Source organism: Microcebus murinus, chromosome 23 (assembly GCF_040939455.1).
Source record: "Microcebus murinus isolate Inina chromosome 23, M.murinus_Inina_mat1.0, whole genome shotgun sequence".
NCBI classification, from domain to species: domain Eukaryota; kingdom Metazoa; phylum Chordata; class Mammalia; order Primates; family Cheirogaleidae; genus Microcebus; species Microcebus murinus.
Genome location: NC_134126.1, coordinates 23876407 through 23894280, shown reverse-complemented (window position 1 = coordinate 23894280; position 17874 = coordinate 23876407). Strand labels below are relative to the sequence as shown.

At 34.0% G+C, this 17874-nt stretch overlaps 1 protein-coding gene across 5 annotated transcripts in view; it reads left to right on the top strand.

Moving 5' to 3' along the window:
* Window positions 1-16010, top strand: part of RCOR3 (REST corepressor 3) — a 54313-nt gene extending 38303 nt beyond the window's left edge. The window contains exons 10-12 of one of the 5 annotated variants that reach the window (XM_012781681.2): window positions 2716-2773; window positions 10505-10746; window positions 11212-16010. In XM_012781681.2, coding sequence (XP_012637135.1) covers window positions 2716-2773; window positions 10505-10746; window positions 11212-11556 — 645 coding nt within the window. In that variant the 3' untranslated portion in view covers window positions 11557-16010. Of the gene's footprint in view, window positions 1-2715; window positions 2774-10504; window positions 11014-11211 lie in introns of those variants that run through there. The other 4 variants (XM_012781682.2, XM_012781684.2, XM_012781685.2 and 1 more) reach the window with 4 other exon arrangements.
* Window positions 16011-17874: the final 1864 nt, after the last annotated feature.

Below are 17874 nucleotides of genomic sequence, written 5' to 3'. Positions count from 1 at the left end.
ATTTTTATAATGCATGTTATTTCATTTTTTTTGTTCCCTTGTCATTAATGATGACTTTCCCTCAAGTTTCAGATTCAACAAACATGAATTAATCAACTTTTGTTTGTTCAGGCACTGTGCTAGATGCTTTTTTAGATATGTTCTGAATATATCCTCATATTTAATCCTTAGAGCAACTTGCAACATAGGTATTGTATGTACAGGAGATCTTCAATATCCAAATGCTTGTTAAGGAGAATGTATGGAGAAGCAAAAGTTGCCAAATGAGAACATATTCACAAGGAACTGATCATTTATAAAATTGGACTCTACTCACTAATTCTCCCAAATTAACATTAGCTGTTATCTGTCCCATTCATCACATCATCCTTCTCGGTCACTCTCTTGCTAGTACAGTGCAAATATACAGCACAAACAAAAATGAAATTTTAAACTTTGCAAAAGATGAGAAACTTCATGATATCTGTTAAAGTGCAAGAGAAATGACTTCAGTCACCTACAAAATCATTGACAGATGAGTATCCAGTAGAATTAACCATTGGAGAAAAAAAGATAATGACTCATAGGCAAGCACTTCAAAAAAGAATAATTTGAGTGACAAAGAATTAAGAGGATCTTGAGAAAATTACTGAAGCCTTCAAAACAAAGATGACTCTATTTACGATCATATGAATTTCAAAGCCAAAGGATGTTGCACCATTGTATAGTTAGAAAAGATATGCCAAAAAATAAAACATGTTAACTACATCACTAACTTTTTCCCCCCAGGATATTATGGGGGTACAACACTTTGGTCACAAAAATTGCCTTTGTACCACCTGAAAATCACTAACTTTAAAAAAATTAATATTCATTAGTGTTAGTTTCATATTTCAGATTAAATTGCAATTAACCCTTTATTTATTCACCATTTACTATGAAATACTTGGACCTGTTTTAAGTAGGTTTCAGTACCAGTTATCCTTGGGTACCAAGGACCTTCCTATCTACCTTTCACAGCCAAGGTAGCATCAGATTGCCTATATTTCAACCAGTTTTAGTTCTTGCTCCATTCTTTTTTTTTTTTTTTTTTTTTTTTGAGACAGAGTCTCGCTTTGTTGTCCAGGCTAGAGTGAGTGCCGTGGCGTCAGCCTAGCTCACAGCAACCTCAAACTCCTGGGCTTGAGTGATCCTTCTGCCTCAGCCTCCCGAGTAGCTGGGACTACAGGCATGCGCCACCATGCCCGGCTAATTTTTTATATATATGTCAGTTGGCCAATTAATTTCTTTCTATTTATAGTAGAGACGGGGTCTCGCTCTTGCTCAGGCTGGTTTTGAACTCCTGACCTTGAGCAATCCGCCCGCCTCGGCCTCCCAAGAGCTAGGATTACAGGCGTGAGCCACAGCGCCCGGCCTAGTTCTTGCTCCATTCTTGTTACTCTCCTTTTTGGGGAACATATGTTTAAATTTCTAGTTTTTCCTCTATCTCCTTTTTCTTTTCACTTTCTAAGCTTTGGTTCACTTTTTTATTGCTGCTTTTGTATGTCCCTCCTAATTTTTCCTCTTCCTCCGCCTTCTCTTTTCCTTTTTCTTGTCTCCTTTGTGTTATCACCAGGATCCTAACCTTGAGTCCTAGCCACTCTGTGCTACATGGCCTGCTCTGCTGTCCCGTTTTAATCTCCCTGTCTGGAATATAGTGGTTTCTGCTTTAGCTTTTTCTTTCCTTTAAGTCCCTTTTTACTTTTTCCTTTCTCCTCTGATAAAATTGTTTTTAAATTTGAATTTTTGTTTTATTTTTTCTTCTGAATACTTAAACCTCTTCACTTAATGGTGAGAAAGTTGGTATTATCTAGAACTTCTGTAAACTCTAGAAACTCTTAATTTGCTAAGACCTTAATTTGCTAAGACCTCAGAGGTAAGGAAGCCTTCTTTCTGTTTGCCCAGCATATCCAGTTATTACACCATACCACTTAATCTTGGTAGTCCCTTCTGCAAACCTCTGGAAGCAGGTATACATATTCTGTTGCTCCATCTACTGTCAAAGTCCTTGATTTACTACTCAGTGGCTATCCACTAATGAAATCTGATTAGGTATTTGATATTGTAATATTTCCATAATAAAAATCCTAGATTTAAGGATTTTTTTTTTAATCAAAAGTATTGGGAGGAATTTTAGGACCTTTTGGAAGAAAAAAATCTATAATCAGAGAGTCACTTTCTATTTCAGAAATTTAAAGAAATATTTTAGGACTTAGGCTTGCTTGTTCTATAGTCCTACGCTAATATGTACCAGTGTTTTAGGGGGAATAAGGATAGGTTTAATCTAAATATGAAGGGAAGACATTTTAAAGTCATAGATCCTCTCTAAAGAAAATAAAGTCTATTAAATGTTTAAAACGAGGCTAAAATTACTATCTGCAGTGTGTGATATGAACATTGTAGTCAGAAAATGAGAGACTAATAGATTTTTCTCAAGTTTTAATAGCTCTAAGTAGAGCATAAATGTGAATGTTGTTCATTCTTCCAAATTGGTACATTTCCCTTTCATTATCTTTCTTTGTGGGTAAAAGGTAACTCAGCATATATATTTTTAATCCTTCTAAAAATGGAATCTTCATAAATCAGAGTTTTAGTAACCTCATGTCTGTGATTTTGGTGAAAAGTTAAAAAAATGAGCACTTTGGAAAAATGTCTGTCTTCATATCCTCATTAGGAAACTTCTCTTTAATTTTGTAGTCAAATCAGAAAATTAATGCCCGTTGGACCACAGAGGAGCAGCTTCTAGCAGTGCAAGGTATATTAAAGATAAGCAGTTATTGTTGTTAATAATTATTTGTCATGAAAGGTCACTACCATAGCTCTTCCCTTCCTTTAGAAATGGATCAAGAAAGGGCTCTTGTGTTCACCACAAAGTCCTGCTGAACAGGAATTCTGTGTTGTATTTGTGGATGTGACATACTGAGTCTATGTACATTTTGCGTCCTGAACAGCACATGATGCATTCTCAGCACTAATAATTGATGGTGATGATAAGCATGAACCAGTCATGTGGGCCCTCTCTGCCTCTGCTTCAGTATTCCTGCAGTTGAGTTCATTCTTACTATATCATTTGTTGATAACTCAAAGTTAATAGTTAAAAGCTTTAAATTATGATATGTTTCTGGTTTCTCTAATTCTGTATTTGATAAATGTCAGGTATTGAAAATACTAACTATATGCTTAAATTTTCAGTGTATCATACCAAGAGATATACCACTGAATGCTTAGAGACCTGACTTTATATATTTTTAAAAAGAGACTTTAGAGACATATCAAAAAATATACATAGAGCATTTTAAATGCACTATTTGTGAGACTCTTCTGTTGAATTATATGGCAGAAGACTCTTTGTATTTTGAGTACCCATGGGCAAAGTGGAAGCAATTTAAACTTGGATTTTCTCGTGTTTAAATTACTTTAAAAAGGACAAATTTATTTTTATTCAGTGTTATGGATTTTTTTTTTCTCATAACTATCTGCAGGACTGATTGTGTAATTTAAAGTTTGGTCAATATTTTCTTTCTTCCTGTATGAGCCTTCTTTGTGTTGTGTACTAATAGCTTTTTATCTAGGTTAACTACTATGAGAGAGTCAGGCCCCAGTGAAATACCTTTAAAAATATTTCCAAATATTCATCAGAGAACATAATCAATACAAAAATGCTGTGCTAGCCTCATTCAGATATGGAAATAATGTAATTAAAGATTGACTGATAGCTGATTCTGCAGTTTGGATTAGAAAGAGTAAGAACTAGCCAGCCAGTATGATTTGAAGATGTCACAGGAGGATGCCAGCAGGATGACATCAGCCTTTCCTTTGGCCTATACAGCATAACAGTCATTTCATAAAGAGCTGATACTATGAGTGAGACACAGGGTGCGTGTTGAGCACATCCGTAATTGTAGAATTACGTTTCTGAATGAGTCAGAACAAGGTTTAGTTCATAATGTTCAGTAATAGCTGTTTTAAAATTAGACTCTGATAATTTAAATTTTTGTGTAAAAAATTAGCATTTTCAATGGCTGCTTCATTTTCATTTAGAACTATGCATGGCTTATAGCTCTCCTGCACAGTGATTTTGAATGGGCATTGCTTTTATTTAAGTAAAGCCTATTTCCCTCCTTCATAGTAGTTAGCCTAATAAGGATTGAACTCTGATTTCCAGTATTCAGTTGCTTAAAGGTTAGTATATTAACTCTGTACTGTAATATAAGAAATTATCCCAGTGAAAGGAGTTTCTGAAGAGAATCTCCTAGGAAAAATCTGGGCTAATGTTTCTCTGTACAGCACTCTGTATTTGCTAGTGCTCGACAGCACTACTTTAAATGCTGAGAGTCCACTGAATCTTATTAGTGGGTTGGATTTTACGCAAAGCTGCATTCAAGGGAAGGGGGATGGTAAGATTTGTATGTATTTTAGCTTATAAATATTAAAATTGGAGTTTTAATACATATAACCAAACATTTCCCTCTGTACTGAGGTATATTCAGTATTTCTATTATGCACATTTAAAAATTAACTCCTTAAATAAATTGCACTAATGCAGCAGTTTGTATGGAAGTATAAATGTTCTTAGGATTTTGAAGGTACTTCTTAGTGATGTGTTAATGTCTCTATTTTTATTTATTCTGACTCTGCAATTTTTGTTTTCATTTTGGATAGTTTGTTGTTGTTATATAAAGTAAAATAATACAAGGCTATGTATGTCCAAAATAGTTAGAGAGTTAAAAAGTGCCATTTTGTCTCATGTGCCCACACATTTATATAATACTGAGAAGTGTGTCTTATAAACAGTATAATCATATAGTAATGTCACCTATACCTTAGTCTTAGTGTGATTAAGGTGCATAATTGCAGTGTCTATTTTAATATGTATAGTTTGCTATCCAGAAGTCCTTATCAGTGAGTTGTTTTTGTTTTTTCTTATTTTTTTAAATCTTTATTTGTGGTAAACCTATGTGTATATTACCCTAATGACCATTTCAGTTTTACAAAATAATAATAAATTATGTTTTGATATTAATATGTTTTAATTTGTATAACACTTGATATTCAAGACATTTTACACATATATTCTGATTTGATTAATGTTTTATCTTGCTCATAATAAACTATGACAGTTACCTGGAGAAAGAAATACTGACTCTAGTGCCACTAATAAGATTTACAATTTTACTATTAAATACACATTTTTGTTGACAATTTCCTTTCCTAGGGCTTAAATGTATTATTTCCCACCTTTCCTGTCCCATCTACTCATACTGTTGTTACCTGTTAACCATTTAAATAAGTTTTCCTTTCTTTCTTCCTTAATTGGAAGAGGGAAAATCATGCTCAGATCAGATAGGTACAAATTATACTTTTGTAATCTATCACCTTGTTATGTTAATTTTGGTTCTACCTATGTTATAATTTTAGTAACATTCTTCAAGAGTTCTGGAGGGGGTAGTATCATTAAGCTGCTAATTCAATCCTCTTAAAATATTTGCTAATAAAAAGGTACTTATATAATTTCTATCATCTGTTCCAGCCTTAAGAATCTAAATTTTATATTATAAAAAATTAGGTAATAGTGAGACCAATTCCGGTTTGTAGCTTGTGTCATAAATATTTTTTTTAACCTATAATGCTTTTAGAAATTATCCTAAAATCAAACTTGATATTCATATGATAAATAATCCTTAGGACGGCATTATATTCTAGTTGTATCTTTTTTTTCTATATAAAGTGAAACAGTTATTAGCTATTTTCGAAAAACAACAAGACATTTAAATTATAGTACAAAACAATCTTTAAAGTGTATAGAGGGCAGAAGCATGGTATGAAATATTTGCCATTTTAATTTTAGGTCACTTCTTAAATATGTTCATTTCCTAGTCATTAGTGCTAAAAAAAAAAAAATTCATGCTTCCCAAGTAAATTTTTTATGCTATATTATGATAAATAACAAAAAGTTTTTCAGTTTTTTCAAGATATCAACCTTAATTTTTATTTTTTCATATTACTTGCCTTCTCATTTAAAACAGAAGATGACAACTGTGTTCACATGGGTTATGCTTACAATAAAAGTTATTATCTTCCTATAGTTCATACATTCATTTCTTTTTAGGAGAAATAAAGTTACAACTCTAGAAATTGTCTTCTTTCTAATTTTATCTCATACTGGAAAAAAAAAGCCACAGTGGTTCATAAAAGAGAAAAACGTAGATTTGGCAGTTGATAAAAGGATGGTAACTCAGTACATGAATAATCAAAAGGAAGTGCAAATAAGAAATTCATACATTTTCTATTGTAACAATAAGAATGGAGGTTCAAAAGTGTAATTGTCAGCCCTCTGATGCACTTCAAATAATTCATGATTCAAAATTTCCAGCATTTTTGTAATGGAATTTAACTCACAACAAGGACGATGGGAATATAAGCTCCAGAAAGGATAGACTTTGGAAAGAGACTATGTAATTTTTTACATTTAGCCCTCCCATATATATGCATTAGTCACTTTTCTACTGCTATTGATATCTTTTCTACCTTCTTAAATACTGAATTCTTAAAGTGATTTATAGGAGGTGGAAAGAAACACATGTTCCCAAATAGTTTGAGTTTATGTTTTACTGATTGAAAAAAACAATATCTCTGGAGTTTCTGGGTGTCACTGTTTGTATTATTTTAAAAATTGATTTTTGAAAAATTGATATTTCCCAATTATATTAAGTTACATGCTCGCTTTAAGAAATTTTGCTGTGAAAGCAGGAAAAAAATCATCTGGAATTTCACAACACAAAAGCAGCTTGCTACTGTTAATGTTTTCCCTTTTGGTGGTTTTTTTTTTATGTAGTCTAAAATCAAATTTTAAAATTAACTTTTTAAACATACCAAAAGCAGCTATCCATGCTATCTCTTCTAGCTTAAAAAGGAAAAAAAAACCTGATCCATTTTCAGAGTTGAGGAACACTGTATAAATGGCTACTGAAATTACTGTCTTATTAGCCAAAACTCAAAAATATGAGTGGATAAACTCCTAATTCAGAATTTGTAGTAATTCAGATAGTGGCTATGTTAAAGTCTTTCCTATTAATGAAAATATCTTCTTTAGCAAATCAAAAATATAACCAGAAATGTAAAAAAAAAAAAAAATGGATATTTTTGTTGAACAGTATAGATTACTGGTTAGAAAATGTGGGCTTTCCTAAAATATAATAACAGAATATCCTAATGCGTTATATTTTTATATTGGTTCCCAAACAGAACTTTAAAAGTATGTATTAAAGATTATAAGGTATCAATCTGCAAGTATAAGAAGCCAAGTTGTTTCTTTTTAACTCTCAAATGAAATTTAGAACTTTGACTGAAAACAGTTTTTTCCTGGGAAATTTATTATTTGCCTCTTTGAGAGTTCTTTAAATATTTATTCATTCCACTAACCTTTGAAAACTGACCTCTTGCCCTAGAGTGAGAATTTAATTTAACAATAGTGGTTCAAATGTACCTAAGCTTTTTACATATTCAGGAAAAGGGGGGTTGATTTAATCATTATATTTCACTCCCTTGCTGAGAAAGCAACCAGATTGCCTTGTTACAAACTATGAGAAAATAATGGACTGCCCTTCCCTGCAGATTGAAACTAAGTTGTTCAAGTTAGTTGCTCCTCATTGCTACCTCTGCTAGTTGTCTTGGAAGCCTAGCTGGGAATTTTTCTGAAAGAGCAGTCCCATTAAGTTAGTGTTTCACTTGAGTTTGTCTATGTGCTAGCCACAGTGTAGAACATAAGAATTCCATCTTCTAACCAAAACATGCAGTTGAGCAGTGTCATTGGAAGTGCGAAGGTGATGAAGAAGTCAGCCATATGTGCCTCTTGTGATTTGGGGAAGAAAAATAGAATGAAGCCTTACAGGGAAGAAAAATCATACTTCCAAAGTGCTTCCTATGTACTCAGCATTGTAGTAATGCTGGTGCTGATTTGTATTCCATAGGACAGTACTTCCCAACCTTTTTCGTGTACACAGAGAAAATTATAAAATTGGTCACAACACACTAGGGCAAGGAGATAAAGCTGCTCTTGTTTTGAGGAGACTGCCAAGGAGTTCTAGCTATTCTAGACCATGTCCAGCCATCCTGCAGGCTGAAGGAATTAATATCTGGGCATACTTAATTCTTAGGACACTGATTGTAATCCTCAGCCAAACTACAGATGTCTGCATTGTGGTTTGAGCCTTAAGATTTTAGGCTGGCATGCATGAATTAATAATAAACATACCTGGGTGACTTGGAAAAAGTCCTTGACATTCAAAGTCTCTAGAAAAACTAAATTAGCTCTTACAGGAAGCAGTTTTCAGTTTTATAAAGCTGGTTAAGCTTTCACAGTTTTACAATTGTGACAATATTGGTGACAAGATAAAGTCCATTGAGCAAGAGGAAATTAAAACTACTCTCAAGGGGTTGAGTCAGAAGAAGGGACAGTTATATAGTGGGATTAGACTTGGACAGCTTATGGTTTTTGGAATATATTTTGCAAAACAAATAGGTGTTATGAGGGTTATAACATCTGCAGACTTGGAGTTAAAGTTAGTCTTAATGTGACTTGTTGCTAGGAATACAGTCTAATCCTAAACTTATTTAAGATTTTTATTTCTAAACTCATGTATTCAGTAGGTTTGGCCATTGCTAGAGTGTAAATTAAGTATCCCTTAAGAAAATTAGCATGCTGATAGAACACTATATCTGGTTTCTAATTAGTAGTTCATCAGTGCAGCAGTCTCAAATTTAGGATTTAGAAATGGCACAAAAACTCTGCCTTTTAAAAGTTGCTATTTTCTAAAGTAAGTAGTATAGTAGAGAAGTAATTGAATGTGTAACCATAACTCCTACTATGAAATAACCTTGGGTTTTTATTGCCAAATAAATCCTCAGTGGAACCGCGTCACCATTAGAATTCATGCTTAACTTTAGAGTTCAAACTGGAAATCTACTCATAGATTTAATGGGAATATAAATTCATTTATATTGATAAAACATTATAAACAATGTCTATCATTATTTATTGTTATGCATGTCTTGCCCTTTGAGAACAGAGTAAATGAGCATAGCTTACAAACTCAAAACTCTACATTAAAAATGGGGTATAGTTATAGGATAGTAATGTCAGACTTCCTGCTCAAAATGCTCTAACATAAAGGAACTCCCCTTAGAGTCAAGCCCAGCTAGTTTAATGTAGCCAGAGATGCTTATTTCTAAATTCTCAGTTTAAAATAAGAGTAGAATTTAAAGCAGAATTGTGTCACATCATGATGGTGGTTCTTTAAGGTAATTGGGTATTTCATATTAATTGGTATCAGTAAAAATATATCTAGCATTTCTGCTGGGTATTAACAGATCTATATATTCTCTCATCTGTGATTATATACATGTTAAGTTTATTTAAGCCCCCATATTTTTGTCTCCTTTCTCATCTCTTCCATTAATGAGTTATTATTTATTGGTATTTTAAAAAGCAGTTATCAAATTGTAAAATCAAAATATTGGGCAACTTTTATGTTTTGAGCTAAGTGCATCTCTTTCTAGAATGAGTCTGTGAACTTCTTTTAAATTCCCTTAAGAGCAAATTATTATCTATTTAAAATTCTGTAGCATAATTGGTAATCTCAACTTCATAAATCAGTTATTATCCTTCATTGTAATGAAACTCCCTTAATGAAAAGTTAGGTTCTCAAATAACAATATACAACCCTTCTTAATTTTAAGGTTGTAATGATGAGCGCAAGTCCTATTCAAGTAGTCACTACTATTACCTTATTCTTTAACTATAATCCTTCATACATATAGTCTTTGGAACTATTGAATGAGTTAAAATCCAACTGACTCTGAAAAATATCTTTCCTTTTTTTTAATCCATCAGCTCGTGATGATTCTTCTGCTTTTTATGTTTAAATTCTTATTTCATTTCTGTTTGTTGGTACCCTGGTGGGATAGGCAAGCATTCGTGTTGAAATTAGTATTAAGACCAAAATTATATTGCTTTTCTTAATGGGGGAACCCTGAGGCTACTCACTCAGTCCATTGAGGGGATAAGACAGATGGTTCATTCCCATCCAGTTTTGTTTACAAACGATGTTGCTCAAATTTAGGTGACTGGCTACTAGGGAAATAAATGAATGTGGAATTGAGGATGGAACAAAGAATTCAATGCTTTACAATAAATGGACTATATTTGAGAGTTCAAGAGAGGATTGGAGAAAATAACTGAGTATGTAAAAAATGGTAAGTTTCTGATTGTTCAGTTGAAGGCAAGTGGCTGGCTCGATGAAATGACATAATTGATAGTTTTCATCTGTGACCCTGATATTTTAGCCTCTATCTCAGAATTGAGAAATGACCAGAGTTTATCAGAAAGGATTTTCATTGCTGGTATCTTTTGTGTGTGCATGATGTATAGTACACACAGCTCTCCTTATTGATCCTTCACAGGTGTATTATTTACTTTGCCTTCCAGGTGTCCGCAAATATGGTAAAGATTTTCAAGCTATTGCAGATGTAATTGGCAACAAGACTGTTGGCCAAGTGAAGAACTTCTTTGTAAACTACAGGCGTCGGTTTAACTTAGAGGAGGTATTGCAGGAATGGGAAGCAGAACAAGGAACCCAGGCTTCTAATGGTGATGCTTCTACTTTAGGGGAGGAGACAAAAAGTGCTTCTAATGTGCCATCAGGGAAGAGCACTGATGAAGAAGAGGAGGTGTGTTTGTGTATGGAATTTGAGCTAATATGAGTTGAGGAATCACCATTTGTGTGGTGTTCTATAAGGTTAATTTGTCAGAGGACTAGCTAAATGAGCATGAAAGGTTGACAATACACTTACTTAGTGGTGCATCTCTCGTGACTCTTAAGTCATAATGACATGCTAAGTTCTGATTCTAGAAGAATGGAGAGTGTATTGTTCTTTCATAGTCTTATTTTTATTTCCAGTGTTAAGCTGTTTACAAATAAAGATGCCTGTTTGGTAGCCTCGTTGGTTTTTGATTTTTTTGTTTTGTTTTGTTTTGTTTAAAATAAAAGAAGCTTGTGCTTCCAATAAACACTGGTGTTATGTTTTTGTTTTGTTTTGATTTGCTTTATTTTTCCTGTGACAGCCCAAACTATTTTGTATTAAGTTCATTAGGACTTACATCTCATACATGTATTTTTGTTTCCTCACCTCTAGGCACAGACCCCACAGGCTCCTCGGACTCTGGGTCCATCACCTCCTGCCCCATCATCCACTCCAACACCAACAGCCCCCATTGCCACTCTGAACCAGCCTCCACCACTTCTTCGTCCAACACTGCCTGCTGCCCCTGCTCTTCACCGGCAGCCTCCTCCACTCCAGCAGCAGGCTCGGTTCATCCAGCCCCGGCCAACTTTAAATCAGCCTCCACCACCTCTCATTCGCCCTGCTAATTCTATGCCACCCCGTCTAAACCCAAGACCAGTGTTGTCCACGGTTGGTGGTCAACAGCCACCTTCACTTATCGGAATTCAGACAGATTCACAGTCCTCACTGCACTAAAAATTAAATTGGACAGAGCTGCAGTAACTTCTCACCCCATCATTATACCAATGCTCATCTGACTGATGCAAAAGAGGAAAGAATAATCCTTCCTAGTTACTGAGGCTGCGAATTAGTTCTGTGGCAGTGGACTAGCATAAGTGGATGTCTAAGAAATTTTTCAGTTCCTTGTACAACAAAAAGCCTCTAGTTAGCCTCCTTTCTAGAGTGTACGTTCAGCAATGTGATCTCATAAAAGGAAAAAAAAAATTTATGTATTCTATATACCAAGGTTTTTTTTGTTTGTTTTTACTGTATTTATTTTATTGAGGTTCTTTATATTCCTGCCTCTTCATAGTCAAGGCTCTTAGTACAGGAATATTGACTTAGGAATTGTGAAAACTCCTTAAGTTTCTTAAGTTAAGGATATTTGGCTTTTGTTTTCTTTAATTTAATTTTTTAAAAACATTTTCCTATGTTAGGAGTGCAAGAATAAATAGCCTGCATTTCAGATTTTGACATATGTTCATTTTATGCATATTTAAGAAATTATAGCTACATATCCCTTTTTTCAAAAATGTTGCTTTTTTTCCTAAAGGAATTTTTATATATTCCTTTAAAAGAAAGCAATTTAATCAATTGCAAAGCAATTATATGAAACCACAAAGAATGTACTGAACCTACTAACCCTTTAACATACAGTTTAGGGTCCTAGTGCAAAGTCCTTGTTTATAGGTCATTGACCTATCATCAGTAATGAGAGGATTGGAATAATAATTTTACATACAAATGAGGACTTAATTTGTTGAAATATGATGTCTTTAAGTTCCTTGAAAATGAAGTTAATTTTGAAAAAATTTTTTTTTTATGTTTCTAAATGCTATATGCTTTTAACTAGTAGTTGCCTATACTTGGGGACTTTAGAAAAGAATTATATTTTGTCAGTTATGTAGAGATGATGGTTATGGATGCATTTATTTACAATACCCTTTTTGTGTTTAGTTTATGAGCTTCAAATTGCCCTCATACTTAATAATATGATCTGCATTTGATATGAAGGGTGTTTTCTTGATAAATCTCTATTGTACTATTTGGATACATTTGTGTATTCCTTGCAGCCAACCTGTATTCGTGGGATTGGTTTAGGGTTAAATCATCAACATTATTTCATAAAATAAATTCAAGAATTTATTCTGTGTTATCTAAAGATGTATCAGTATATTGTCACAATTGTGCTATTAACTAAAAATGCTGAGACCCCTTTTTATAAAGAAACAAAAAGACATTTCAAGGCTTCTTACTTCAACACATAATCATTAAACACAAAGAATATTTTACAAGTGATAGTATTTCAATGTGTCACTAATATTTTTGATACAATGATTTCATATTGGAATCATGATTTGTGCAAAGGGACAGATCACTTAGATTACTATATACTAGTGGAACATAAAGCTAAATAAATGTTTGCACATTCACAATCTTAACACATTTAGAACCACTTCACAAAATAACATCTGAGCCCCTAATTTATGTTTTGAGAGGTCATGTATTCCCCAAATATAGGAAAAATAGTCCCTCCCATTGGCTCTACGGCATTAAAGAGCTGTAGGCTTAAATTCATTGATTAGTTTTAAATTTTCAATTTTAGATCACTTCTTTCCATAAAGACTCTTAAGTGCTGGCATAATCTCAAACTTTTCCTGCATAGGTCCTTTTGTTTCTCATTGGCTCATCTTAAATAGTTCTTGCCCCTGGATTATAACCAGATAAAATTTAACTGAGAAAAATTCTTAATATTCACGAATGTATAATTATTTTTTCTTTAAAAGCCTCCGGTGACAGTTATATATCTTAAAAGAAAATATCTAAAGCATTTTTTTAAAGCACTTAGATTGTCTTGCATATGTGGATACTATACCTTTACAGCTTTCATTGTCTTGTCTCTTGTCAGTAGACCTTCAGTACACGGTATGTGGGATGTCAGTCAAGTTGGTCAGCACCAGCATCTGTCCAGCTGTTCAGTATATTGTGATTCATATAAAATATATTCTATCCCAGATGTGGGCCAAGGTGCTGTATCTGAGGGATGTGCTGTAATTTGATTTACGTACATTAGAGCACACAGTAGAAAAATCTTAGCTTCATTAGTAATATGACACATGTATATAGTGAGATGTCTTTATTGTGTGCTTTGCATATTTTGTAAATATTTTGCACGTCATTATTTTTCTTTTTTGCTTAAGCAGTGTTTGGCCTGGAAGAGTGATATGCTTGCTGCTTAATCAAAGGATTAAAGATTTAAAGATGTCTATGTCTTCTATTTTTATATAATTTCATGTTGTATGAGAAATTTAGGACCTCTTCACTGTGAAATTCTAAATATTGATTTTTATAAAAAAGCAAAACCTAGAAATCTTTGACCCTTTTCATTAATTTCAGGGTTATCATTTTTGAAAAATCTACACCAAAGTGTTTTTTAAATTACATAACTAAAAATAAATCATACTGTGGAAACATCTGGTAAAATTAATGAAAAAATATTTTTCTCTATGTTTTAATTCTAGTGTAATATGGATGAAGGTAAGTTATGATCAAAATTTGTTGTTAATAAGCTTGCAATTAAGTGAGTAAATAGAATATAAAAGATGAAAGAAGGTAAAATGTTCTTAATGTAGTACATTGTTTTCAGCAATAGGTTTAGGCCGCAAGTCAAGAACATGACAGTCACTATTTTTATTTTTATTTTTTATTTTTTTTTTTTCATGCTAGGGGAGTAGAGAAATTTTTTTTTTTCATGCTAGGGGAGTAGAGAAAACACTATTTTTAAAAATAATAAGAATGTTGCAAGTTACAGTCCTGTCGCTTAGCTATGGGATATAGTTAGAAATGCATCGTTAGGTGATTTTGTCATGTGAATATATATCATAGAGTATACTTACACAAACCTAGATAGTATAACCTACACACCTAGGCTATATAGTATAGCCTGGTGCTCATCGGCTACAAACCTATAGTAACAGCATATTACTGTACTGAACACTGTAGGCAGTTGTCACATAATGGTAAATATTTGTGTATCTAAACATAGAAAAGGTACAGTAAAATACAGTATTATAATCTTATGGGATACCATTGTATATACAGACTGTCATTGACCAAAATGTTATGTAGCATGTGACTATACTGTGGTTAAAGTACCAAGTTTAGTTATTAAATATGTTGTATTAATTTAATATTTCCTCCTGTTATGAAAAGAATATTACCCATAAATATTAATAACTGCTAACCAGTTAACACTGGGTGTCAGGGTCTCCTCAAGAAAGAATAATAATCTGACTCAGAATTCTAAGCAGAATCTCTCTCTTCATGCCTCCCCCAAATAAATCATGAATACATTCTGACTGTAGGAAACATAAAAAGAAACTAAAATGTACATTAGTTTCTTAGACATTCATTATAGATTACATTGTTGATAAGATAACAGAACATTAAGTGAATCAGAAAGAATGCAAGAATCAAGTTTGAGAAACCATGCTAGATTAGAAAATGTCTACAAGAACCTTTACCTCATTTTCTGATAGCTGATTTATGGGAGTACATAAACTGCCTTCTCTTAGGAAAAAATATGTCACTCCTCACAACTTTCATCTTTATCTTAACTTTAACTGCCTTGGTGAAGGAATGTTTTACAGCAATAAACATCACAAGGAATGCTCCTAGATTAGTGTTTGTGTCTAAAAGCCTTGTGTGGCCTTATCTGCCCTTTTCTGCTGTTAAGTCCTGTACAGTTAACAGGGAAGATCGATGAAGACCAAAAGTTAATGTTGGATTGAAATGTTTTCCAGTTGTCATTACCAGATTTAAAGTAGATTATTGATAAGGGAATGGGTCTGTACAATGTGGTAACTTCTTAAACTTAAGAATCCTAAGGTAGAATTAGGGTGAGCAGGATCTCTAAGGAAAAGCTGCCAGGGATGTGAAGTGGAGAAGTCTAAGAGCCATCTTCACAGCGTAAATGACATGGTTATTCTGCACATTTATTTACGCATAGTAGGTACAATTTACCAATAAGTAGGAAGATCCTGAGTAATACTACGACACAAGGTGTCTCTTAAGGAATCTGTCTAGCTTACTACTGGAACAGCTTTCTTATTTGACAGGATTTGGCTTGAAGAGTCCTTTACTAACCTCAAGATTATTTTTGTTGACATGCTGGCTGTTCATCCTTTCCAAAAGTTTGAAAACATCAGAATCATGAGGGGCTTGCCATTTGGCTTGTATATGCAAAATAGTTGCCCCCTCTCCCTTTAACATGATTGTTTTCTAACTTCACATAGCAAGTTACTTAACCCATAGGCCTGTGTAGGTTTGGTGGCTCACTCCTGTAATCCTAGCACTCTGGTGAGGCCAAGGCAAGAGAATAGCTTGAGGTCAGGAGTTCAAGACCAGCCTGAGCAAGAGTGAGATTCCATCTCTACCAATAGAAAAGTTAGCCTGGGCCGGGCGTGGTGGCTCACGCCTGTAATCCTAGCACTCTGGGAGGCGGAGCCGGGCGGATTGCTCAAGGTCAGGAGTTCAAAACCAGCCTGAGCAAGAGCAAGACCTCGTCTCTACTATAAATAAAAAAGAAATTAATTGGCCAACTAATATACATAGAAAAAATTAGCCGGGCATGGTGGTGCATGCCTGTAGTCCCAGCTACTAGGGAAGCTGAGGCAGGAGGATCACTTGAGCCCAGGAGTTTGAGGTTGCTGTGAGCTAGGCTGACGCCACGGCACTCACTCTAGCCTGGCAACAAAGTGAGACTCTGTCTCAAAAAAAAAAAAAAAAAAAGTGAAAAGTTAGCCTGGCATGGTAATTTGCTATAGCCAGATAGTAAATTTTAGGGTTTGCAGTCCACAAACTTTTGTGTTGGCAACTACTCATTTATACCAGTATAGTTCAAAAATAGCCAAAGCAGGCCGGGCGTGCTGGCTCACGCCTGTAATCCTAGCACTCTGGGAGGCCGAGGTGGGTGGATAGCTCGAGGTCAGGAGTTCGAAACCAGCCTGAGCAAGAGCGAGACCCCATCTCTACTATAAATAGAAAGAAATTAATTGGCCAACTAATATATATATATATTTATATATACAAAAAGAAAATTAGCCGGGCATGGTGGCGCATGCCTGTAGTCCCAGCTACTTGGGAGGCTGAGGCAGCAGGATTGCTTGAGCCCAGGAGATTGAGGTTGCTGTGAGCTAGGCTGACGCCATGGCACTCACTCTAGCCAGGGCAACAAAGCGAGACTCTGTCTCCAAAAAAAAAAAAAAAAAAAAAAATAGCCAAAGCAAATATATAAATGAACAGTCATAGTTATGTCTCAGTAGAACTATATTTATAAAAACAGCCACCAACCTCTAGCTAAAACAATTCTGAAAATGAACAAAATAGGGTGACTTATATTAACTTGTTTCCATTCTTGTTGTAAAGCTTCAGTAGTCAAGACATTGTGATATTGTTGTAAAGATGGACATATGATCAATGGAACAAAAAAGAGTCCACACATATATGGTCAATTAATTTTCAATGAAAATGTCAGTGTGATTCAATGGCAGAAATGATAGGATTATCTGCATACAAAAACAACCAACAAAACCCTCCCCAAATCCACTTTGATCCTTACCTCAAACCATGCACAAAATTAGCATGAGATGGATCGTAGACCTAAATGTAAGAACAAAAAGTATAAACTTCTAGAAAAACAGGAAAGAAAAGTCACCCAAAGCATGATCCATAATAGAAAAAAATTGATAAATTGTATTTCATCAAACAAATATTTTGCTTTTCAAAAGACACAATTAAGCAAATGAAAAAGCAAACTACTGACCAGGAGAAAAAATGTGTAAAACATATATCTGATAAAAGATTTGTATCCAGAATATTTACAGAACTCTTAACAACTCAAATATAAGAACTCTTACAAGTCAATAATGAGGACAAAATAATAATTAAAGATGAAAGTGGGCAGAAGATTTGCAAATGGAAAATAAGTGTATAAAAAGATGCTCACATTTTCTAGTCGTAAAGTAAATGTCACAGTGAGAAACTTTAAACCCCCACTAGAATAGCTAATATTAAAAAGCTGACAATAGCAAGTGTTGTCGAGGATGTGGAGGAACTGGTGCCCTCTCACGTGGCTGGTAGAAATGTAGAATGATAAAACCGCTTGGAAAACAATTTGGCAATTTCTAAAGATTAAATGAATATTTACAATGCAACCCGGTAATTTTACTCCTAGATACCTACCTAAAGAGAAATCAAAGTGTATGTACGCACAAAAACTTGTACTCAAATGTT